This window comes from Serinus canaria, chromosome 1, assembly GCF_022539315.1.
Source record: "Serinus canaria isolate serCan28SL12 chromosome 1, serCan2020, whole genome shotgun sequence".
NCBI lineage: Eukaryota > Metazoa > Chordata > Aves > Passeriformes > Fringillidae > Serinus > Serinus canaria.
Genome location: NC_066313.1, coordinates 41,264,404 through 41,290,818, shown reverse-complemented (window position 1 = coordinate 41,290,818; position 26,415 = coordinate 41,264,404). Strand labels below are relative to the sequence as shown.

General features: G+C 42.8%; 1 protein-coding gene across 1 annotated transcript in view; it reads left to right on the top strand.

The window, feature by feature from the left end:
• The first annotated feature begins 6,733 nt into the window (after nucleotides 1–6,733).
• The window catches only part of GUCY1A2 (guanylate cyclase 1 soluble subunit alpha 2), a 142,012-nt gene continuing 122,330 nt past the window's right edge, over nucleotides 6,734–26,415 (top strand). The window contains exons 1-3 of the mRNA XM_030234080.2: nucleotides 6,734–7,001; nucleotides 21,138–21,199; nucleotides 21,683–21,804. Of these exons, the coding sequence (XP_030089940.1) occupies nucleotides 6,747–7,001; nucleotides 21,138–21,199; nucleotides 21,683–21,804 (439 nt within the window). The 5' untranslated portion in view covers nucleotides 6,734–6,746. The remainder of the gene's footprint in view (nucleotides 7,002–21,137; nucleotides 21,200–21,682; nucleotides 21,805–26,415) is intronic.

The window sequence follows — 26,415 nt, the reverse complement described above, 5'->3', positions numbered from 1 at the left end:
TTGTGGCGAGGGCCAGCTCACCCAGACAAGAGAGAAGGAGCTGCAGTACGACACTCTGGCAGAGCCTGCTGCCCTGCTCCCAGCCAGCTCCTGCTGGGCTCCTGCAGAAAGCCCTCCTGACACAAGCTCTGCTGCAGGCTCGTCCCCTCCCAGATGCTGGGCAGCACTGCTTGCCTACACAACTGCTCCAACAGATCAGGTACAAACCTAGTCAAACTAGTGCTTTGTGATTTTACAGGACTTGCCTGCTAACTCCTTGCTTTTGCTTCCAGAGCTGCTACACGCTTTCCTGGTGCTTCTGGGAACCACAGGGCTGCCTAGACTATGCTGGGTGGGAGACCACCAAAGGGAATTTTTACAGGCAGGCCAGAGGACTGGGAGAGATATGAGGGGCACCCTGTCTCATGGGCATTGACCCTGCCTGTCCTCAGGAGAAAAGGCAGTCCTAGCAGATAGCTCAGGAAATTTGAGAGTGCTGACTTAATTCAGCCTCTGTCCGGAGCATAGGAAGCTCTTAAAACTCTTTCCATTTTGGATCCTCATGTTGTGTGAAGAGTGGAAAGAGCTTCTCCAGAAGTCAGGAAAATGTGTCTATTTGAGCTCCTGCTATGATACAGAGGGTGCTTGAAAGCAAATTTGGTTTAATTTCCTATGTACAGGCCTAGAAACCATTGTATTTTCTTTGGCTTGGACTTGCTGATGACATTGATATGCTTACAAAAAAACTGCTTAGAGCAGGAAGTATGTCTGGGATAAATACGTTTGCAAGAGTGGAAACAAACTGGCTTTCTGTAGGGAGCCGTTAAATAAACAGTGGCTTGACAGAGCTGCAAAACTGCTGGGGTGAGGTAGCTCTAGACCATAAAAGATGCTCATCAGCATCTTCCTGTTTTAGTGCTTTAAATGAATTTCAGTGGGGTTTAGAGGTAACTCTGAGGCAGAACTTATGCTGCCCCTGCTACCTGGTGTCCTCAGGGTAAAATAATCAGGACACAGGAGAAATGCTGATCAAGAAAAGTTTCAGTTTACCTCACCCAGTGCTGAATTCAATAAATCTGCCTTTCTGTGCAAGTGGAATGGAAATAAGAGATTTTGAGTTCTGAGCTACAGTTTTTATTTTGCAGTTTCTAAGTTTTTAGGTCTGAATGTTTAGCCAGCTGAGTGTTCATTCAAGACAATTAGTTAAAATTATATGCCATCACTTCTCCCTGAGATTTGCAATCACAATTTGACCTGCTCATCTGAGTCAAAGCACTGCTATTTGGGCATTCTTGTTTTTCTCACTCCATCAGACATTTCCTTCACCTTTTTTTTTCCCTTCTGTGTGAAATATTGATGATGATGTCAATTTACCTTAGCTCTTTCCACAGCCCTGACATCTAATTTTGATCCTATTTTGGCAAGTCAGTATAGCGAAATCCCTGAATTTACAAATGGATCTGATGCGGTCCACTCATGTTTCCAGCCAGTTGATCCTGAATAAAGTTGTCTAGAGGTTGGATTAGGCAATCTGCTAGGTGGTGTGAGTCCTGTGGTATGTCACCAGTGCTCTGTTTACTTTTCTGGTGCTCAAGAAAGAAAAGAAAAGAACAGTGTGCTGAGGATCACAGATTATCAATGTTTTATGAGCATTAAGACACTGATTCTTCTCCTTTCATTACACAATAGGTCATCTTACAGTGTAAAACACATTCATTACTGCTTCAGTAACATGCTGGACCCTAACATAACCTGATGACTAGAACAACAGCTTAGACCAATGTGAATTTGCTGCACCTTGCACATAAACTATATTTCTGAGTAGTTGAAATCTAGAATTGATTTGTTCTTCAAGCCAGCTGTAATTCAACAGATCATTAATGACAAATGGCAGAACGCCCCAGCCATCCTTCCAGACATGACTCCAGATGGGAGTCATTGGATAAAGAACAGGAAGGTTTGGCAGAATGGGAAAGAAGAATAAATTCGCTGCACATCACTCATTTTGCCCGACTGCAATAAAGTAATTGTAACACAATGTTGTCACAGGATAGCAGTCTCCTGCTGCTTTAGAAATGCGTTGCAAAACAGGTGTTTACTTTCTCTGTGGGGACACATTGATCCCATGACAATAATCTTTGCTATTAAAGGAAAATTAAGTACTTATAGGTTCAGCAGTACTATAAAAAAGATTATTATAAAAAGCCATATCATGTAATAGGTGAAATGATATGAACCATAAATATGATATATGTGATATGTGCTACTAATGTTTAAGAGGGATTAGTTTAAATACTTTCTTTTAGCAGCTTTGCAAACAACATTTTCTCAACAAAGGCAGATAGGACAATGCAATGCACTATGATGAAGTTGTTTTTGTTATTTTAATTTTCCAAGGCTGTGTGAGCTGTAGAAAAACAACATTTGTGAATAAAAATAATATCAAAACTCCAGCATATGTCTGATGAGAAATGCATAGTTAATAGCAAATAAATAAAAATCATGAAGAATTATCAATAAACTAACACACTGTAAATAATGGAAATTAAAGACCATGTATTTTCTGTCAGGACTGAAGTCAGTTTTGTGAATTTTGCTCATTAGCACTAAAACAAAAATGTGAAAATATATAAAAAATGAGAAAACATTTGTGATTTTCATAATATTTTCCTTAGAATCGTAGAGACACAGAATCATTTAGGTTGGGAAAGACCTCCAAGATCATCAAGTCTGACCTTTGACTGATCATAACGTTGTCAACTAAAGCACAGCGCTAATCCATCACCTCCAATCCAACACTTAACCACCCTTTCTGTGAAAAAACAATCTTCCTGATGTCTTTCTGGATCTCTCCTGGCACAACTTGAGGCTGTTTCCTCTTGTCCTGTCACATTTTACCTGAGAGAAGAGGCTGACCCCCACCTGGCTGCACCCTCCTTTCAGGCAGCTCTGGAGAGCAGTAAGGTCCCCCCTGAGCCTCCTTTTCTCCAGGCTGAACACCCCCAGCTCCCTCAGCTGCTCCTCACAGGACTTGTGCTCCCGACCCTTCCCCAGCTCCGTTGCCCCTCCCTGGACACGCTCCAGCCCCTCAATGTCTCTCTTGCAGTGAGGGGCCCAGAACTGAGCACAGGATTGGAGCTGTGGCCTCAGCAGTGCTGGGCACAGGGGGACGGTCACTGCCCTGCTCCTGCTGGCCACACCCTGGCTGATCCAGGTCAGGATGCCATCGGCCTTCTGGGCCACCTGAGCACACTCTGGATCATGTTCAGCCAGCTGTCTAATGAGAAGAGTAATTATGCATTAGAAAGTAAAAGAATTAAAAGTACTCAAATTTTTTTCTGAAGTGTCTGTAATGTGGGACACATACATTGCACTCTGTTGCAGTATCAGAGAAAAATTGCGTTGTCATTCTTTTAGTGAACCTTATTTATTTTACAGACATTCTGCTATTCACCCAATAATGTGCCAACTACAAGTTGGGGCTGATGAGACATGTATAAAGAAGAATATTTGTTCTCTTATGTGCTGTAAATGTCTATGTCTATGGGCTCTCAAAGGCATTTGACTGCCAGATGAAGCAACCCCTGTGGTATTTAGCTTTTGCCAAGGCTCTGTCTGGATCAAGAGAAGTGAAATGAGAATAATTAACTGGGGACTGATTTACTTGCTTGCTCACCAGACTCACCTCCAGGATCTGCATCTTCTTGAATCTTCTGCTGTCTATTTCTACTTAGCTAGAGACAACTTATGATGGTGTTTGGTAGTTTTCCAGCTGGTTGCTCTATTCAGCTCTGTGCACTTCATATCATGAATCCCAAAAAGAGTGCAGTAGGCACACTACTGATATCTTTAGTAACTGTTTTCGGCAGGTATGAGGCTTGCTTTCACAAGCTTTAAAGGTTGTATCTAATCAGACTAGCCAACATGGTCTGGGTTTACTCAAAGCTCTGTTTCATCTGAAAACAAGAATACTTGAAGAACCTAATGGCATTTTCTGCTGAGCTATGAAGTTTGACATTGACTATCAATGTCTTTCCTTCAATGTCTTGACTATCAAGACATTGAAGGAAAATGTCTTTCACATTCTTCAAAAGAGTTGGTTTGGTACACAAGTACGTTTGGTTATGACCCCCTGACCTCAGGAATAGTCACTGAGGCAGAGAATTTTCTTTTCCACTTCAGGATCACTGTATTATAGACATAAAAGGGATATGGCCATGAGGAGCATTAGGAAAGTAAATTTAAAGCTGCAAGGGTAACTCAAGTACTGTCAAATGCTACCAGTAAGTTGCATTGGGAAGTGCTCCTTTAAACTTCAAGAAAAAGAGAAAACTAAAGACCTAAAAAGTGCCATTTTTGTCATGCTGAAACCCTCTTCCTTAGTGCTGAATAAAATGCAAAATGCCTCCAAGCAAGTTGCTTACCCTACAGCTGAAGTGCTGCACATGGAACCAGCTGACACTTTGGTATTTTTGCAGTTTAGAACTTATAAATATGTATTTGCATTTTCCATGCTAAACTATGTGGCTCTTACCCAGTTGTCACTGTCACTGCATCAGCCAGGAAACCAGTGGTAGTTTACTTCACTGAGGACTGTATGAAATGGTCTATGAGAAGGAAGTAAATTTAATGGAAACTGGAGCATGTGAAGAATGCTAACATCTTAACACAGAGTACCCTGTGTTAGGGATGATGCTTAGCACCAAAGGGCACCTTTCAGACCCCTTAGTTCCTGAGTCCCCTCAATGGTGGGTGCTTGGCCTGTGGGCCAGCAAGGGCAGCCGATCTCAAAGAATCTATGAAAAGGAGGATCTGTGAAAAGGGAGCAACAAGAAAGACAGAGTGACGGTTTCACCTCCCTACACTCAGATACTGATGAATATTGTTAATCACTTGAGGAGGAAACACAGAGCCGGACAACAGATTTGAAGGTTCATGTGTGAATTACTTGAATGTGAAGTCATGCCTGATTTATGTTCTAGGGCTGCCGAGGGAATCACCAGGACTGCCAAAAGAAAGTCTGTGCATCCCAAGTGCAATACTTCCCATGGCAACAGAAGGTAGTATGGAACACTCTGGCTTTACTAGACATCCTTTCAAGCCACAGGCTTCAATCATCAGACTCCATGTCTATTTCTATTAAAAAGAAAGAAAGAAAAAAAGACACTATGCGAGTCAAAGGATACAAGGATGACACACTGAAAGCAAGGTCCTGGCAAAGGTTGTTGTGCCCCAGCTAAAGCAGCATGTTCAGCCATAGACCTGTGCCTCCTCTGAGAGCAGACACCGGCTTGTGCTGCCTGGGGCCATGCTCATAAAGCTCCTTCATACCTGTGGAAATCTCCCTAGTTTCTTCAGTAAGTCCTTGTTTAGGCTGCGTTCAGACATTTAAAAGGATAAGGTTGTAAAACATGTCATAATCCAGTGAAAAGGTAGAGTAAAAACTACCTTAAAATAATTTCCTTTTAAAATAAGGTTTTTTTGAACAAAGGGAAAGCAATGACAAGCTGTCTTCATTGATGGTAGGACGAACCACTTCAGCTGAGATCACATTTCCTTAGAGCATTTTTGCTGAGGAGAACTAGATGGGGTTATCACTATTGGAATGAATCTTGAAAGATGTCTTTAAACTGACAGCATGGGTAAGAAAAGTTGGGAAGAAGACACCTCGTGTGCCATCCAGGATCGAAGCTCCTCTGCTTCAGGTCCTCTGTCTTAGCCCAGTCCTTTCTCCCCTTGCCAGGGCTGGAGCGTGGGAATGAATTTAGTTTCTTTGCTGTTTTGGACACGACTTACAGTGTTAACGGGAGCAGTGCTTGCACAAAGACGACGGCTTTTGATTCTGAAAGATGATGGCCGGCATCCTGTCTCCCCAATTTTTAAAATGATTTATTTCTTAAGCTTCAGCTTTTCTAATTTAATTTCAAAAGTTCGCTGGCGGGGAGAGCTGGCAGGGAGCGCGTACCGGTTTTCCCGGCCGCTGGAGCTGCCAGGGAGCTGTCCAGCACCGCGGCGGGACTAGAGGCGGCGGCGGCGGGGCGGCAGCCACGGGAGGGCCCCGGGATCGTCCCCATTCCCCGCGCTGGCACCGTCGCTCCCCGCGGAGCCGTGCGCGGGTAGCGGGCCACCTCCCCGCTTACTCCAGCCCAGCTCCAAAGCTCCAAAGCTCCGACCGGAGCGCCCTGCCGCCCTCCCGGCAGCCGGCAGCGGCGGGAGCGCGGGCTGCGCGCCGGCCCTGCCCTCGGCCCAGCCCTCGGTCCGCCCCGCCGGGTGCTGGGGGCATCTCCCCGGCGCGGAGCAGCGGGGCGGCGGGGCCGCGGAAAGCGGGGCCGAGCGCGACAGGCGGCGAGCGGGGCGGGGGAGGCGGGAGGAGGTGGAGGAGGAGGAGGGGGAAAGGGCTCCAAACAACACGTGATCCCCGCGGAGCAGCGAGGGAGCCGGGGGAGGGGAGAGCGGGGCGGGCGGCCGAGGCAGAGGAGGGCAGCAGCCGCCGCTGTTGCCGCCGCCGCTTTAAAGGCTCCCGGCGCGGCGCGGCGCGGCACCCGCGCTCCCGGCCCGGCGCGGAGAGCTGCGGAGCGGGGCAGCGCCGCGGTCTGCGCCGGCCCCGGCGCGGCGGCTCCGCCGCTGCATCCCGCCCGCCCAGGGGCACCCGCGGCCATGCGAGGCGGCCGCCCCCGCGCCCGCCCAGCTCGGCGCTGCCCGCCGCGGCTGCCCGCCGCCCCGCGCTGAGCCCGCCGCCGCCCCGCGCCCGGCCCGCCCGCGGCACCATGTCCCGCCGCAAGATCTCGTCAGAGTCCTTCAGCTCGCTGGGCTCGGACTGCCCGGAGACGAGCCCCGAGGAGGAGGGCGAGTGTCCCCTGTCCCGCCTCTGCTGGAACGGCAGCCGCAGCCCTCCCGGCCCCGCTGACATCCCCTTCGCCGCCGCCGCCGCGGCCAGCGCCGGGGCGCGCCGCGCTCCGCGCCGCCGGCGGGTCAACCTGGACTCTCTGGGCGAGAGCATCCGCCGGCTGACGGCCCCCGCGGTGAGTGCCCCGCGCCCGGCCCCCGCCCCCGCCCGCGCCCGGCACAGCCCCGCGGCTGCCCCGGGGGCTCGGGTCCCTGTCGGGAAAGAGGCGGCGGTGCCCGCGCCCCCCTCCCGGGTGGTGCCGCCGGGTCGCTGGAGCCCGCTACCTCTTCGTGTCCGCTCCGGCTGCCGGCTGCCAGCCTCGCAGACCTGCGGGAGTACAGCTCCCGGCAGCCCGGTGCTGGAAATCGGGTCGGGAGTCACGCTTAGGCGTAGCTGCCGCTTTGGCTGGGTTTATCGTTTCTGCCGAGTCCCTCTCTGAATGAAAACAAAGCAATAAAGTGCTTATCACTGGTACTAGCGACGGGTTTTTTCCTTATATTTTTATTATATAAAAAGTTGCATCTGTGTGATGCATGGCGTGCATATTGTTCCTGAACAGTGAGGGGATGTGAACTTCTTACATTTGAAGGGCTTCTTTCTACTGCATAGGGTAAAACAAAACAAAGTTCCGGCTATGTGCTCGGAAATATTTCAGCAACAGATTTCCCTGTGCCTCCTGGATGAGCAGATATTACTTAAAGCAGCATTCTTTAAAGCAGACTTTGAAATCCAGCTGGATAGCTGCGCCTGTAGTTGAGAGTTAGGGACGCATTGTCTGTATGCTGTTAACATCAGGAGCGAATTCAGGTAGAGCCCGTAACATATGCTGGTGTAATTTTGTAAGACTGAAATCAGTGTCTCAGGAGTTCTTGTAGATTAGTGTAAAAAAGAAGGTTTTTCTCCAGCCTTTTTGCTATGATTGTGCTATGCTTCTGTACGTACGTCTGTGATCACTGCTAAAATTTACTCCTGAAGTTTCAGCTGCAACTGAATGTTTATTTGGGCTCTGAGGTAGTTTAATATATTAAAGCATGAAACATTAATGGCAACAAGTAGTCGTAATGTGCAGGGCAACTGTACCTGCTATTGTGGCATCAGATCATCTTTTTTCATATTACTAGGCAGCTTTGGAAATTCCTTATGAGTCTCATCACCATCAACTCCCAGTTTGCATTGGTTTTAATATACTCTTTTCTGTTTGGAGTTTAAGTGCTGAACAAGAGTAGACAGGGTGTTTAATGGGAGAAGTTTTAGTGCATTAAATAGTCATCCAGTTGCAGTTAAGACTTTTATTTCCCATTGATTTTTTCCCTCTCCACTGGGAATCTGGTCTTGTAATGCTGTTATTAATAGATGATATTTCAGGTGACCTGTCTTGTTTTAGTATATTAAAAAAAGAGAGAAGCTATTTAATTTGATAGTAATGCAATGGTATAATTAGAGCATATGTTACCCCAAATATTTGAAATATTCAGAAGTAGTTCAGCGCAGTATTTTGAGATAACCTTAGTTCTAAGCTTTGACTGTTACTTCCTGTATTATGTTGCTATAAGAGACAATTACAGTTTTGCATATAAGTTGTTGGATTTGTTTTAAAAATAAACACATCCCTTGAATTAAGACATGAATAAAACTCTGACAAATCCAAGTCCTCTTCTTCCCTGATCACAGAGAAATTTTGTTTAAGAACGCAAAAATTTCATCTAACATGGTTTTGATGTCCCAAAGTACAGCTTTCATGGTTTCCCTGAGAGGTAATTGTAGCAATCCTTGTTGCTAAAATATACGTTATTTAAAAACTTTAATGTGATAAATTACTTAAAATTTCCCTTTTATCTTGGCATCGTAACTACAGCTTCATTCCCATCTTACTCATTTTGGCATAAATTAATGTCATAAATTCAAAGAAGTCTTGTCCTAGTCTTGGTTTAGGGAAAGAACCATGTCCCCTGCTTTTTTATTTTTCACTCAGAGAAACTACTGTTCAGATGTTTTGTTATTTTGGTGTTTTCTTACTGAGCTCTGTAATACTGAATATATGCCTTCCTGCAACAAGTCAAGTAGTCATATGTCTAACACTTTGGATCTGATTATTTTTTCGCATCTGCTGATACAAATCAGGAATAACTTTAATTAGAAGTTTAAAAAAGCCACTTTGCCTGTAAAATTGATTTAATGGGATTCATTTATGTTGTTTGTTAAATTAGAAGGCAAGTCTGAAGGGAGCACTGACAGATGTTCTTTCTAAGCAAAAAGCTCTAATATTTTTTATAGATGTGGATAGATCTTCATTCCATACTACCATAGATAGGGGTCTCTGTTAAGTATATAAACATCCTTGTGTACATACAGATGTATATACTATATATCTAGCCTGCAAGGTGTAATATTGTCTATTCAAACATGAATGCAGCAGCTATTTGTCCTCATCCCAACTTTCAAAGTTGAAGGATGCTACAGGTTCCTGATGTTCATACTTAGCCATAGTTTTTTGTGGTTTCCTTCAGCAATGACGAGGATTGAATACTCAGTAAAACATTGTTTTGTGTTTTCACTGGAAAAAAAATTCTGTGTGTGTATTTAATACTACTGTACCATGCAGAGAGTTCTAAGTGGGAGCAGGAGCTACTGAGAGCTGCTGTGGGCATGTGGAGAGCCTTGAACAGAGCAGGAAGGAGCATCCAAGGGGAAAAAGGGCATTGGGCACCCAAGAGGGGAGTCTGTAGGGCAGAGCAGCAAGAGAAGGCTGTGCAAACAGGCTTCATCTTAGGAGTGGTAGTGCAAAAATGCGTACGAAATGTTTATCCTGTGGAATTCATTCATGAGTTAGTACAGCTGTGCTGTCAATTGTAGGAGATTTTGTAGAAAGAAATGCAGTAATGAGGTGTTCAAGATACATTACACTAAAATACAGTGAAAATAAGTTACTGCATTTTTTTATCACTTGTAATCTTGGTCTCGATTCTGGCTGAGTATGACTTTGCACAAACATTACTTTTTGTGGAAATGTGGAAAAATATCAAAAAGTGAACCTTGCTGTGTTGCAGCTTTGAATCCACCCCATTCTCCTTGCTCCTGGACAACAGCTTCTAGCACTTTCCAGCAGGCATGATATTCCACTTTTTCTCTTACACTGATTATTGGAGATTTTTTTCCTGCAGTAGTTATACTAGAGGATGTAGGGACCTGATCCCTCTTTCAGCATGGGTTCATTTTATGTTCCCGTGGGTTTGTAAATGTTCCTTGAAATGCCTGGATGGGTGAAGGATTGCTACTGTTCATCTGGAATGCGCTCACTGCAAACCCTCTCTTCTTTGAGCCCCAGAACTAGAAGGATGGTAGGGCTTACCTCCCACCAAAACAGCTCTGTATTTTGGGGAAAACCATGCGGTGATGAGACCTCCATCCGCATCCCACCACTGACATTTGTGAGTAGGCTGTGCTGGGGGAGCAGGGTGCTCCAGGCAGGGGGGCAGAACAGCAACAATGCAAGGAGAGGCAGCTCTCTTGTCTCAGCTGCACTCACCAAACTAGCTGTGCTGAACATCTCACTGAGCTGCTGCCCTGCTGCCTCCCCCAGTCCCAGTTTGCTGTGTAGCCAAGTGCCCTGACCTCAGAAGGGTGGAGGCACAGTGGTACCCAGCCCGTGGGGTTGGGGAGCTGTGCTCAGCACCTGGCTGTGAGGATGATGGCTGGTGGGACCAAACTTTGCTGCCCAGTGCAATGAACCCCAGGCTTTGCACACAGCTCTGGTGGCTCCATCGGCCCACGAGGTCCTGGCACCAGTGCCCCATGACTGTTCCTGCCCTCTCACAGCCTTGGATCCCTGTGATCTCCCCACAGGGCTGAGTAATTGTGAAGGCAGCTCCTGTCCGTTCTAACATGTTCCTAAATCATGTTCCTGACAGAACTCAGATGTCCCTCTGTCCTCCTTCATCTGAACCACTGTCGGATGGTCTTTGGTTATGCGCTCTGATCAGAGAAATCTGGAGCAAGATCCAGCTGCTCCCAAAACAAACAGTTGCTCTTGTCACCAGGCTGGGTTCAGTTTATTGGAGATAAATAATAAAATGCTGGGAACTTAATAGGGACATTGATTTATGACCTTGTTTTTAAGAAAAAACTTGGTAATTATATGCACATCACAAGCAAATTTAATGATGCATTCTCCTTTTGATTCCAGCTTTGTTATTGAGTTCTATTTTAAAGGAATAATTTTGCACCCACAAAGACATACATGTTGATTAACTATAAGTAAAGAACATGATATTATATGCTATTCATTATCAAAATAATATTTTCTGCCCTTAGGAGCTCTATAGGAGAACAGTAGGAACAGCCTATAGGAGAACAGTATCCGGGCACCAGCTGGAATAGATGGAGTCTTTAAAAGTGCAGTTTAGTATCTTACTGAATTCTAGTTCCATGCAGCAATTTTCACTTTTGGTCCAGTTTTATTTTGACTTGCATCCAATACCAGGCTGAAAATAGAATCTAAATCAGAAAAACATAATTTGTCACTGATTTGAAAAGTCAAATATTCTGCTCCCATCTAAGAGGCATAGGCTATCCCTTAAGGAGCCGAGAGTGACCGGGTATGCATTCAGAGGAATCTGTGTACCCCTAAGCACTGCACTGGTCTTTCTGAAACACAAATTACAGCACAACACAGCATTAAACTGACTAACACTTCCATTTGATTTTACTTTCTGAAAGGCCAATGTAACGCATTGCTTACAAAACGGTTAAGTGAAAATCACTTCTGTTATGCTTTTCTGTTCACTTTGAATTATTTCTGCCATTCTTTAAATGCCCAGTTCAAAACATATTAATGTAAGAACACTTTTTTTTCCTGTGTTATTTAGGAAGCTGCTACTGGCTGCCGCCAAATAGTTTGAATTTAAGGACTGTCTTTTTGGATGCAGCCCTTTTCCAGCCAGTGGAAGAAAAGTGAATGTAAAGGCAGTCATTTATGTTAGTGTGTAGGCTATGACTTATGTCACAGAACTACTGTAACTTCAAATTGCTTAATTGCAAGTGAATCCTCCAGTGAGCGGAGGTGGGGTTTTGGCAGAGAAGTTGCAGTGTAGCAGCTTATATCAAACTGGCTCCATCCTAAACCTCTGCCACTTAGTGTCCATGAATACTGCTCCTTTTACTAGCTTTGTACCTCTACTCCCTTAACAAGCTGCTGCCACTAGCAGGAGAGGTAGCAAATTGATTTTTGCAAAAGATTTTGGAAAAATTTTGCACAAGTATTCTGAGCTCCTAATGGCTTACATTAACACATTGTGTACAGCTAAGCTCTGCTGTTGTAGAAATGACTTCTGCCTGTCTTTCTGAATGAAATAAGGTAATGTCAAATGATACCCATATCAGTGCTGTGATGAGCTTATTCACTTAGTAGCCCAGGCTGGATGAGCTTCTTATACGAGTAACATCCTTCTCAAGAATGTGGGTGTGAAGCATGAGAATGGTGAAGAGAGGCACATTCTATGAGAAACTTCTAATTTCTCATTTCAGCAGGCAAACAGAATGATTTTTTTGGAAAGTATAATAAAACCAGACTTTTGCCAAGTATCTTTCAACTTAACATAGACAAAAGTCAGTTATACAGAAGGTCACACAAGCAGTCTGCAGTCAATCTATTATTTTAAAGCCTGAAATAGAGCTGTGATGTCTTAAACAGGAACATTCAGGAAAATATCATCAATATGAGCATCGCAGTGGGTTTAAGTTGCTTTTCTTGTCCAGCAGTTTAACATCTGCTGCAAAGAAAATTCAGCTTCAGCAAATAAAATACTAAAAAAATTATCTGCTCAAGGGCCTGCAGCATTGTATTGACCTTGATGAAATTTTATTGAGTGTGAGTTTAAGTATTTGACATCTAATGCTTAGACCAGTCACAGTAATATTGGCTTTCTTAATATATGTGCTGTTCCAGGCTGAATCTTAACTTCCCTTCAGTGCTTGGAGAAAATGTGTCTTGGAAACATTCACAGGTTGCAGACAGGTTTGCTGCCTGGAAGCAGTGAGCATATCCCTGCTGGGGAATAGGCTTGCCCATGGGCAGCTCGGACCCGCTGGCTGACAGAGCAGAGCGTGGCAGCACTAGTGGTGATCCCACAAAATTGATCTAAATTGCTTTGCACTTCTCTGCCTCTCCCCTGGCCAGGGTGTGCAGGTGCAAACAGAAACATGTAAGGGGGACGAGAATGTCGTGATCAATAATAGATACCCCTGCAAAAGCAGTGAGCCCTCATGGCTGCATCAAAACAAGCGTGAACGTCCTTCATTTGAAACTGTTTGAGCAGAGCCAGTTACCACCTCACAGCAGTTGGTTGTACTCGGATAAAATGCATCATGTTAATACAGAGGAAAGCCTTCTCTTGCCTTCTACGTCTTGTGCTAATGTTAAAGGCTGCTATGAAGTGCTTTCAGTAAAAGAACTTATTCTGTCTTGTATCCAGATTCTTTTTGTATGTGTCGGTTTGCCAACTCTCAAACTAAGTTTCAGAATGAAGATTAAAAACATCTGTGGTTTGTCCATAGGTTTCAGAGGGATAAATACCTATGTAGAGCTGCATATGAAATTAGGTCCAGTTACACTAGGGGAATTGGTTCTTCTTCTGTCTCAGCAAAAAAAAAACCTTGAAAAGGACCGACCTATAAAGCTTTTCATTTCCTATCAGTCTGCTGGAGTAGCACTGATGATTTTATGTAGTAGATATTAGTTGTATTAAAAGATGAACAGGTAGCATTAGCAATAGATCATCTGTTGTAATCTTACTGAACACATACTCTCTGCAGCACAGAACAGTTTTTCTGTCCATTTCAGACCAGACTGAAATTCAGAGATTAACAAAGTGATTGCAGCTGGTGTTATAGGGGATAGCACCCTGAGATATTTATCCTTCGCTGTCAGGGAGTTAGGCTAGATGCTCTAATAGGCAATTTCCATCTGTAATGTATGTGATTCTTCTAGCTGAAAGGCAGCTGGGGATGCAGAACTTACATGTTCTAGTCATTATTTAGCTCTGCTTTATTTCTTCACAGTGTTTGCATTGTTGCCATGAAATAGTATTGGGCAAAATTCATAATCTCAATGCTGTTTATTAAATTAAGTCAATTCTCTGAGGTGCACCAGCATTTCTCTGTGAAGAGGACCCCAGTTTGTATGACCTGAGGAGGAGAATGGGCTCAGGTTTGCCTGCCAGTTGTGCTGAGCTCGGGCGCTGCACGGTCCCGTCTGGATCATCGTGAGCTGTTGCAGGCAGCTTGTTTTGCCTCCAGCTGTCAGTCACCCTGCCCTGGATCCCCAGACAGTCCATTCCTGGGGATTATGCATTTTCCTCTCTTGATCCCGAGGAGTATCTGCTGCTAGTCATGGAGGTCTGCGAGCAGGGGGTGCTTTCATCTGGAATTGGGAAGCTGGTCTTCATAAAAAAGATATATTTTTAGCTCAAATAGAAGCAGGTAAAAAAATAGGTACACCTTAAAATGTTCAGAATCTAGAGAGCAGACCTATATTTTTTTCCTGATTACATTATCAAAAGCACTGTTAAACCCCTAAAGATTATTTCTTTTTAAAAATTTCAGATGATTGCTTATGTTGTGACTCTGATTTCTGTCTGTTCCCTATCATTCCATTCTTCAGCTATTGGGAATGGGACAGGGAGAGGGCTGGCTGTGCAGGACCTGCTAGGGAGTTTTCTTCCTTTCTGCATCATCGTAACATTGCTGCATGCCAAAGGAGCCTTCCTTTTCTTTTTCAGTTCTGCTTTTCCCTAGCTGCGGCAATTTCAATGCTTATCTCCCCACTCCTGGCACTTGGGAGTGTTGATAAATGTTTGTCTTCAACTGGAGCCTTGATTCTTTGTTTACAACCTCTTTAATTCAATATTTTGCTGACCAGAAGGGTAGGGAGGGAACAGTGTTTCACTGCTTACATGATCATGGGGTAAATAATAAAAATACCCAAACTGGAAATGACTGTTTTGCCATTTATCTTCTTCCGGATGGGCCAGATGCGCACCTGCTCGTGTGTGCTTAGACATCTGCAGTCACCTAAGCACAAAGGCTCGACTAAAATTGATTTTGAAAGGTGAAAAAGGAAATGTTTTCATTAATGAATGATCGCCAGCAGTGAATCTGGCCATTAAAGGCATACACATCTGCTGAGTTGGTGACTGAACACTTGAAATTGGAAGCATTTAAAACTTTCAGTGTCACAATGCTGATTTGGCTGAGGTCCACAGGCTCTCCTGCAGTCAGGGGTGCAGATTCCTCTGGGAAGGGCTTTGCAGCTCCCCAGGGCACAACACTGTGGGAGAGCCCCCTAACCCAATGGACATACTTGAAGGAATTCTGATAGAAGCAAAGTGGTTTCTAGCAGAGCCTGTTATGCTCTTCAATGCTTTGGTTTCCATGTTTAAAATTTTAAGCACTCAGGTTTTTAACAGCATGACTGCTGAAGCCCTTCTGAAGCTCAGCTAGGAGCCACTTAGCTTTTCTGAGGAAAAAATATTTGAAACTTTGTTAGGGTTAAGGAGGAACTGTCTGTGTACCTGGCTGCTCGCTTGGCAGTGTTCCATACAGCCTCTTTCTTCCCTAATTCCATCTGGGTATCTTAGGATGCAAAAGGAATGGCATTTGAATTTGAAACTGCATTTATGTAAATTTAGACTGTCATCTGGGATACTGTGTGCAGTTCTGTCACCTCAGTGTGGGGTTTGTCTGTCCTTACCTAAACATTTTAAGATGTCGAAGTCTGTAGCAATCAATCAATGTTTCTTCTAGACAAAAGAAAGAAAAGGGTATTTATAAAGACTAAGTCCTCAGGCACGTATTAGATGCCAACCAGAGGATTAAATGAATCACTGTGGGTGCCTGCAGTTGGGCAGATGAGCCCTACAGTTTATTTCCAAAGGTGTAGCAATCAAATGAAAGTCATTTCAAAGGCAACAGAAAATGGCTAGAGAATAGGCTAAAATCTCTGTACTCTGAGAAGATTGGAAAGTTTATGTTTGATTGCCTTAGGAAAGACATTTGTAAGAAGGGATGCAGTTAAAGTGGAAGTTCTTTCCCTTTTGCCTTGAAACCTGAGGCAGTGAAGCTGCAAGAAGAGAAAACTGAACTGAGAAAAAGAAAAAAGCCCCACAGTTTAAACTAGAATCCTTTTCCAAAAAGAAGTTGTCTGAGTTCAAAAACCAGGAATATTTCAAGTTCATTTAGTCAAAAGTCTTCATAAAGATTTTCTCCAGTTAGTCATAACAGGAGTTTTTGAGGAACTATTACTCCTCTATCTTCAGGACTTGAACCAGTTTTGCACCACTGGAGAGCAGGATGAGAGCTAGCAGGAAGGGCACATTTCTCCAGGAGTGCATCTTGTAAGCAGTGGTGGCTGGCAGAGTGACAGTGGCAGGGCTGCCACCTCCGGGATTGCTGCCTGGTGGTGCCAAGGGCCAGGCACTCTGCTCAGAGAGCAGGGAGGGGCCAGGGGGAACAGCTGCCATAGATAGTGAGGGACGATGGACAGATCTCTCCAGAGGCCCTGCAGAGCCAAGAACCTGAACTCCATGTCAAAAGGAAGGAGAGAAAAAGAGAGATAAGCTTTGAGAGTCCAGGGTGGAAACTTTCAAGATGGCAAAGGCTGGATGTTGGTTATGCTGAGGCCCTGTTCCACCTGTGACTCATCAGGTGCAGAGGAGGTAAAGTGCCCTGTGAAGAGGTGGGAGAGATGACTTCCCTCCCTTCAGATGGGGCAGCAGAGCCTCAACCCCTGGAAGGTTCCAGAAGAGGAGGGAGCGGTAGGGTTCAGAAGCTCTCTTCTGAGGAGACAGAAGCCCTCGTGTGCTGTCACAGGAGGTTTGCTGCTTGCCAAGAGCTCACACACCAGCCTTGCAAAGAGGCTGCCAAAGCTTGTTTGTCTCCTGGACTGTGACCCCTGCTGCTCATCCAGGGGGGCACCTGTGATGCAGCCAGGGGGAACCTTGAGGAGTCGGGAGTGGCTGCACGGCTCTGGGTGAAGGGTGCAGTGCCCAGCTGGCATCTCCTCAGTCCTGCTGGCGGAGGGGCAAGGCTCTGGCTGGTGCAGGCACATCTGGCAGGCAGTCTGTAGCTGTGATGGAGTGTTGTTAGCCAGGCTGTGATCTCCAGGGACATGTGCTCTGGAGGAGCAAGGGGTGTGCTCTGGAGGAGCAAGGACTGCTGAGCAGGAATCTGACAAAGTGAGCTGAGGTCATCTCTAATTGGCTGCACAACCTTGTGAAGGCGCCTCTAAATGATGCTTATTGGGGAAGGGGGTTCATTCTCTGGAGAAAAGGGTGAGCAGAAAGATGCAGTCTACAGCTAAACTGAGCAGGGTGTGTAGGGAAGATTGAGCCAGCCTCTCTTTGGGGGTACAGAGTGGAAGAGGGATGAGAGGCAAAAAAGCTGAAAGATGGAAGTTTAAAATCAGAATTATGGAAAGAAATGAGATGTCATGGAGGTGTTCAGATGCTGGCACAGGTTTCCCAGAGAGGTTTGGAGATTGTCGTCCTTGGAGAAACTCAAAACTTGTCTGAAGAATGACTCCAGCAACCAGTTTTAACTCAAATTACTTTGAGGAGAATGTGGGTCTAGGAGACCTCCAGAGGTTCTTTCAAACCTATATGACCCATTGATTCAGTAATGTTTTACAAATTATTCTGATACATTAGCTTTGGCTGTGATGTCTGAATTCAGAGTTATTTTAGGGAAGTCCTCTATTCTCTGCCATGCAAGAGATCAGTCTGAGTATCTCCAGTGTTCCCTTACACCTTACATGCCATACCAGATCACATCCATATGATGGATGTGATCTGGTATGGCAATCCTTGAATTAATTTACAGTTAGGAATAACAAGAATTTGTTTTACTTTGATTTGTTCTCAGGCACATGAACAGATGTGACTACTCCTCTTGTGATGCATACAAATATTAGTCAATCATCATAATCAAAAGGAATTGTTGACATTTAATGGCTTAGGTAATAGTCCCTGGCTTATATTTACATTAAATCCTATAATTTTAAGTAGCCATGAAACTTTACAATCTCTTCAGTAAATAAATGGCCCTGAGCACTGAGTAGGGGAGGTGTATGGTTAAAGGCTGTCTTTTACCTCCTTGTGTGGTAGAACTCTGCTTCTGGGAGAGGTCATGCATGCCATGCTGCTAGGAGAAGGTTTAGCTATTTTGCCTCCATCCAGTCTTGTTACTGGATTAAAAAAAAAAAAAAAAGGGTAGAAATGTTTTCCTGCTCATTCTCTGTCTCATGGGCAATGAATTGTCAGTAGTGGAAGAAGCAGCACCAAACTGCCCTTGTAGGCAGCTGCAAACAGGTGTCGGATCTCTTCTCACTGTTTTGTTTAGAGACTGCCCTGGTTACAGAATTACTTTTGTAGCAAAATGACATTCACCAGTGATGAAATGCAGCAAACTGAGAAGGTGAGCATAGTGACTCTCTAAGGATGCACAGCAACATGCCATAATAATTCTTGTCTGAGATGAAGAAAGACTTTGTGACTCCTTGGATCAGTTTTCATTCTGGCCCTGAGCGCATTACACTGAGCTCTGTTAATGACCCGTGTTTTAATAGTAAATCCTATTTTTGTTGGCACTTAATTTCTAAGATTTGATAGGAGTTGCCAGTGAAAAGTGGTGTGAGTTCATGGGGTTGTTTACAATTGTCTGACAACAGCTAGGAAACCGATTTAGCTTTCAGGAGACAAAGTTAACATGGGAATTTTTTTTCCATTCAGCACTGCAGGAGAAGGGATGTTTACCATTGAAATAAGTTCAGGACTAGGAGATTGCTTGTATTGTCAAATCTTGAGGTAGTCAAAATGATTTTTCCCTGGTTAAGGAGTGCAGTGTGTTTTCCAGGCATGAGAAGGACAAAGACAATTTGTGGACGATTGCTTAAGTGTTCTGAGCTGCAAAACTTCTTGAGAAGACAAGAAGCTGTTTTTTGTCCTCTCTGTTGTGATACCAAGCATTGCTGCATTCCATATTCTTGCTGTAGAAGCACTTTGGGACAACCAGAATGGAGATTTAATTTAGCAATCAAACATTTCTATTATTCCCTATTTCATGTCAGAGGAGTTGCTGGTGGAATACTGATATTCTGTATGTAGGGAGTGGGGCTGTGGGAAATGCTGTATGGAGATGGGAAATGGCAGCTCTCACTCCTTTGCTTAAAGCTATTCTGCTTTCCTTTGTTGCTGCTGTGAGAAAATACATCTCTTCTATACGTAAAGAGAGGATTTTTCTGCCTCCTGAGCACAGGAAAGCTTCTGAATCTCAGTGAGAACATGCCATTAAATATATCTGCAGCCCATTAGGCCTAAAGACTTCGACATGTGCTGTACCACTGAGAAGAAGATTTTTTTTGGTATGCGATGGTTTCACTCATATGGTGCTTCCATTGTGTTTTACAAGAGAACATACAACTTTTAAAGCCTTTTGGCACGGGTGACTTAGCTCCCACAGAGAAGTAAAGTGATTACCTGATAGAGAGTTAACAAGAAAAGCCTTTTCCAAGGTTTGCATCTATGTTGAGCTTTTTTTTTTGTTAATGGAATCACAGAACAATTTGAGTTGGAATGGACCTTTAAAGGTCCTCTGTCCAGCCTCCCTAGAATGAGCAGGGGCATCTTCAGCCTGGAGAGAGCCCCATCCAACTTCACCTTGAATGTTTCCAGGAATGGGTCACCTGCCACTTCACTAGACAATCTGTTCCAGTGTTTCACCACCATTGCTATAAAAATCTTTTTTTTCATATCCAGTCTAATTCTATCCTCTTCTAGTTTTAAAACACTGCCCTTGTCCTACTGCAACAGGTCCTGTTAAAAAGCTTGTCCCCATCATTCCTATAAGCTCTTTTATGCTCTTTTTGAGTGCATACATTTAAATCTTAATTTTTACAATTTAATTAATTTTATTTTTAATACAAAAGTGTAGATGCTTTCTTACAGTTTTGTATTAGAAAATAAATTTTTTGCAGTCGTACAAACCTAGTGTAGCCTGGTATAAAGTTTTTTCTTCCTGCTGTCATCAGGACAAGCTCATGAGTAAGAGTTTGAGCAAAGTGGGACAAGAGCTCAGCTCTTCAACTGCTGAATCTGTAGCTCAGTAAGCAAAATTTGAGATTTTTCAAAGGTGATTGTGATTTTAGAATGAGATTCCTCTAATTAAGGGGCATTTTGACTATTACTTTCTAAAACAATTAGATGTCTATTCCAAAAGGCAGGAAAAGACCAAACATCTCTAAAATTTCAGTATGTGTTGTTGTGAGTCTGATCAAAATGTCCATGTGTGCTTTTGATACAGAAGAAAAACTTATAACTCTGATTTGTGTATCTCTGTCTGAATTCTGGCACCAGGTCAAAATAGACAGGTGAGGAACCTTGGATTTGATACAAGCTAGTAATTTTTGAGGAATAACATTCTGTCATAAATGACTTGGAAAATTAAAGAGAGAAAATTACATGGATATCACATGTCCTTTATTTGCCCAAAGTTCTGTCATGAATTCTTTCAAAATTATAGTAGCCTCTGCAGCAGTAATAGTAAGAAAATAAACATTGATATACATAAGTATTTTGGTTAACACTGTAGTAGTGGTAATAGTGCAAATAAAGACAATTATGCACATACATAGTTTGGTGAACATCTATTAAAGTGAAATAGGATAGAAGTGCTTGAGGCATGTCATGATTTTCTTCTGATGAACTTGACTTTCCTGGTAATCTGAAGGATGATAGAAGAGTTAAAGCTTGTCAGGAAAATAAGCCAAAATAAATTTAATCTTTATAATATTCTTTATTAGAAAATGCTCTAGGGAGCATATAGAGTTTAAAACTTCAGTGCCTTTTCCTGGTGATACTTTCATCACAAAATAATGGCATTTTCTTGCAGACTATTTCAAATTAATTATTTTAAATTACTGAGATAGTTGGTGGGTGATAGCTTTTGAGAGCTGTTTTTGAGAGTGAAGTGGCTCCTTTGTTATGTGCAACTAGCCTTATAAGCAGTGTTAATTATGCCACATTGTAAAATTCTTCCTATTTAAATGGTGAAGTAAGATACAAGGAACAAATAATAATATTTAATATCTGTTGTTGCGATGGGCATATGGCAGGTAGAAGATAAAGAGCAGTAAACTGAAGAAAAATAGTGTGTGAAAAGATCTGTTAATTGAACTGTGCTCCAATTCCCTGATCTCACCATTTTTAAAATTATTCTTCCACAGCCTCAGACCATTCAGCAGACTCTTCAAAAGACACTGCAGTATTTTGAGCATCAAGTTATTGGGTGAGTGTTAATGTGAGGTGGGGAGAGGTGCGTGGTAATGCTCTGCTCTGTGCTTTCACAGCCTTCCACAATAAGCTGTTTCCTTTAATTTTTAACTTTTTCTCTCAAATTCTTAGAGATGCTTTGGAATAGCAATCCATAACCTGGATGCAAATGGTAAACTGCTGTTCAGTCCTGCTTCTGTAATCCCATCAGACAGCAACTGCTTAATGAACTGGAATGCTTCTTATAGAAAGAGAATAGCAAATCTTTTTCAGTCATAGAATATCAGGTTGGAAAGGGACCTCAAAGCTCATCAAGTCCAACTTTTCTTGACAGAAGCGTGGCCTAGACAAGATGGCTCAGTACTCTGTGCAGCTGAATCTTGAAATTGCCCATCATGGGGCAATTAATCCTTAAGCCTTTGCCACAACTTCTGAAAGACATTTGTTGACTTTGCATTTGTATAAGGAGTTGTTATAACTTTTTTTTTTCTTTTTGTAGTTACAGAGATGCAGAGAAGAATTTTCACAATATATCAAACAGATGCTCCTACACAGACTGCTCTGGCAATGAAGAAACTGAAGATGTCTCAGGAATTCTCCAGTGTACGGCTAATGTGCTTGGTATGTGTTTTTTTCAGGGAATTTGTTTCCTTTAGTTGCAAGGAAGGTTTACTGATCATCCTAATGCCAACAATGAAACCAGAAATTTCTGCTCCAACCATAGAAATTTAGAATATAGGCAGCAGTGTACCAGTGCACTGTTACTACATTTATCTCCTTTTCTACATACATGTTGAGTTTTTAAGACAATCCAGACCTGATTGTCAGTGGAGGTAGTGAATGTGTATTGTGCAATACCCAGTGAATTGAGAAGTTTCAAAGGCTTTTGGCAAGTGGACTTGCTTCTGTGCAGGCCTTGGAATTATCTCTAGTGTTTTTATGGGGGTTCTGCAGAACAACAGACACTTTTATCATCTGTGGGCCTGGTGGATAGGGGGCCTGAGAAACAGCAGCAGGGTGTACCTGAGACATGAAACATTCTGGAAACTTGGATTTTCTTCAGCAAGAGGGACAACACTGAAATCTGACTGTGTATGGTAATTGAAGATAAGTTTTAACTTTCCATATCAGAGGAGTAGGGTGAGGTGATAGTCTGCTCATGTTGTGGTCTTTACCATTGTATCCTGCTGACTTAAAATACTTTTGGAGGATTTTGTATCTGTCTTTCTTACTGCAAACTGTGAAACAGACTTGGTGTGCTGTTTGAAACAGCAAACATTATCTAGTTTAGAGATGACTGTGTTTCACTGACATTCAAAATGTTTTTGGTTTGGTTTTTTTTTGCTATCCAGTGCCTTTTTTTGTAAAATGCTAGGTGCTGTCAGGGATGTTCTGTGTGCCCTTAACTGCTGCTAGAAAGAGGTGGCATTTTGTATTTTGCATGTGTGGTCATAGAGACAATTTAGAACAAATCAAATTCTACCTTAGTTAGTGTTAGTTACCTCTTTTTTTTTTAATTCTAAAATATTTGCATGCTGGCTCTCTAAAACAAATGCTATGAGTGATAAGGCAGGACTCATACAAAGCAGAGATTTTTCATGTTATCAGGTATTAGTATTATAAAAAGCCAGACTAGACAGTTAGTACTTGTTTCACCATGACACAAAGTATGAGTTACACAAAACAGTTATGAATAATTTTTCCCCTTCATAGTACTTTTAAAGCAGTATGCTAGTCCTAGTACCTCAGCATGGGTGAGTAATGTGCAACCTCTTTTCTTCTCAAAATGCATGTTTATTAGGGGCAGACTGGGACCAAAATATAGGGATAACATCTAAGCATTACTATCTTGGGGAGCTATTAAATTGGGCTTTGTTGAAAATTAGGTTGCAGAGACTTTTTCTTGGACAAGTCTGCCTCTTAAAGAAAGAGTTCTTAGCAAAAAACCCCACTTCAGCATGAGCAAAAGACAGATAATTTAAAAGCAATCCTTCTCCCTATCTGGGATAAGAACGTAAGGGAATAAGCAGTAAACCCAGCTTCCTTATTTTAATTGTTGTTCCTATCACAACAGGGAAAAAATTAATGGAGGCTGTGTAATTAATTCTCACATTCACAGTTATTTTTCTTGTTGAATAAGGACTGGTAAGAGCGGCCTCTGTGAAAGAGGGATGTAACCACTGGGGTGTGTACCTGGGGCAACTGGCATTGCTGAGACTGGAGGCAAGCATGAAGCTGAGTGTGATGAAGGCTAGAGAAACTTGGTTAAACCAAATTTGGCTCTTAGTTCATTTATATGAGCAGTAAGAGACACTTGCTGTCTAGGGCTGGAAGAAAATGTTTCCTTAAAGATGCTTAGGAGCATCTTCCTGCTCTCTGACCTTAAATACTGCCAACATGATTCACCTCTTCCAATCTCCTAACCACCTCAAAAAAAGTAATTTGGCATTCCTTATTCATCAGAAGAGTGCAAATGCTGAGATCACTGGTAAGCTTGGAAGACTGTGAGCAGATGCTTCACACCCTGGTCCTGGTGCTTACACTGCTCTCAGGGAAGTGCTGACTGCAAGCTGTTGGCTCAGCTCGGTGCATGTGATTTATCATGTATGAATGCTGCAATTTTCCTCCTGTCAAGTCAGCACTAAAGTGTGTCACCATCTTCCTGCAGTGTAAGGACCTGATTCTCCTTGTCTCCTTGCTGAGTTGCTCTGCTACAAGTCTAGACATCAGTAGAAGTTTCCCTGCTTTAAACCTCTGTGATTAAAGGAACTCCTGTCCCTCGCATTCACATCCTGTAAACCGTGTGTGGTACCAGATCAATCCCACTGTTTTCCTTTACAATGACAGCTTCTGAGGCTGGAGTATTTAATTTAACTTTCCATCCTTTCAAAAATAGTCCAGACAGCTTAATGATGGGCTCTGCTTTCATTAATTGGTGCATGCATACTTTTACAGTGTCCTTCATAAGCATGTAGAAACAGAGAATCCTTTAGATTGAAAAATATCTTTAAGATCATCAAGTCCAATTGTTAATGCAGCACTGCCAAGTACACCACTAAACTGGGTTCAGAGGAGATTGACAGTGTTGGTTTGAACCTATTTAAGAAATAATGATAAGAGGAAGATGTCCACGATGAAGTATGTTATGTGGATTACTACCACATTTCTTTCTTAGGTGACTATAAACTTATACTGAGGTATGCTAGAGAAGAAAGTTGTATCTAAAGAGATTTCTTATTTGACCTTGGGCAAGTTTTATTCTTTCTGTGCCTCAATTTCCCATCTGTATAATGGAGATAACAGGATTGTTTTAATCCTTTAAGCCATATGTCAGTGCTATTCAGATTTCAACCTTCTTCAAGTAAAGACATTTTCATACCCTTCGTACATTCAGCATTTTAAACAATGACAGCAAATCTCGTTTGGGGCTACTTTTGTCCTCATGATTTAAAATAATTTGATTTCATGTAAGATTAGAGTGTGCATTTTTACTTAAATGCTTCCAGAATAAAGCAGAAGACCTTCATGCACTTGCAAATTAACACTTTGGCAACAGGAAATTACAGATGAAAACTTTTTTTGTTGTTTTGAAACTGCCATTGTAAGGAATTTATTCTGGGACATAAAGCCTTCATGACCTATCTCCTGTTTCTTTCTTTGGCAGATGTTCAAAGAAGGTCTGTGCTACTGAGTTCTACAAAGCAGTAGAGGAATGCCCAATTTTCCTTTTTGAACCCCACTCAGTACTTCCAGTATAGCACATGATATTTCTCACATCCCAACTGAACGAGTCAGATAAAAATTGTACAACCTTCACCTCACCTCCTCCAAACACTCTTTTCAGACACTGCAAACAATTAGTGTAGCCTTTGTGAATGTGAACTATTTTTCACTCTTCAGTCCTTCACAGGGAAAAAAAAAAGAAAGGGAGCTTCCCTAAGGCAGTTACCTATCTTTTAAATGGCATCAGTGTTTCCTTTGGAGCCTCTTTGCATCTTGCTGAGGAACTGTGTAATCTGTCCTCACTTTGGTAGTAAAACGAATGAAAAGTAACCTAAATTTGTAAAGTCTTATAAAAAGGGATATGCAAAATCTGCAAAGCAGCAGTAGCTGTTCATACACAGTCTCTAACAGCATGGAAGAAGTGTTGGCTTTGAAAGCCCATTTTTGTATTTTAAATTGCAGTATCTCAATTGCATATATTGCAGCACCATTTTAGATACCCTTTATAAATTACACTTGGGCATACAGTCTGAAGTTACAAATACACTTGTATCAGAGCATGGTTTCAGCAGAAAGGCCTGGAGAAGTAATTTTACCTATGTGAATTTCTACTGCTTAAGGTACAGAAAAAAAATTTTCTCAATTTTTTTAATTCAAGCAAATAATGTATACAACAGAATTATTTTTTGTTTCATAAAAATTCAGCTCCTAAAATATTACTAGAAATACCTAATTTTCCTTAAAAAATGTATAGCACATATCAGTGGCTAAGTCAGCTCTTCATGTGGACTCAAATGTATTGCAAGAATTTTTCCTCTTAGGCATTTGTAACTTGTGGGATAATAATGCTCTTTCCTTTGATTTTGCTTCAGAGAGTGGTGTGAAGAATTAGCTTGTCTATCTATCTATCTGGGCATCTTCTGTTTGGAGGATGATGTGGTGCAGTGGCAATTCCCTAGGGATTCCCTAATAACCTGGTGATAAGTTGTATGGAATCCTGGCCCAGAGCCCTGTCCTGTCAGGGAGATAAATCCTGTTTCTGGATTCAGCTTCCCCAAGTCACCAAGGAGGAGGTGGAATCCATTGTTAGTGTAAGGTTTTAGGGAGTTCTTGCTCTGGGTGACATTTGCTTGTCACTACCAAAGAGAGCATGAGCTGTAGGCTGCTTTATACAGGGCAAATGGCTTCATGCCTAAATATATCTTGCAGGGCTGATCCTTCATTTAGTACAAAGGGCATAATTCTGTAAAAGTCATTTGTTCTCTGTGCATTTGTCAGAGTTAAAGATCTGTGTTTCCTTTATGAAACTAAGAAAATCTTAGCTCTTACATGAGGCAATGGCATGAAGCTGTGTCAGGGCAAGTTTAGTCTGAATATTAGGAAAAGGTTAATCACCCAGAGGGTGGCTGAGAGCTTCACTGAGGTAAAGGCTGTTCACTTCTTATTGCTTCACTGCTGAGCACTTGGGAAGTGGTCACAGCACCAAATCTGACAGAATTCAAGAAGTGT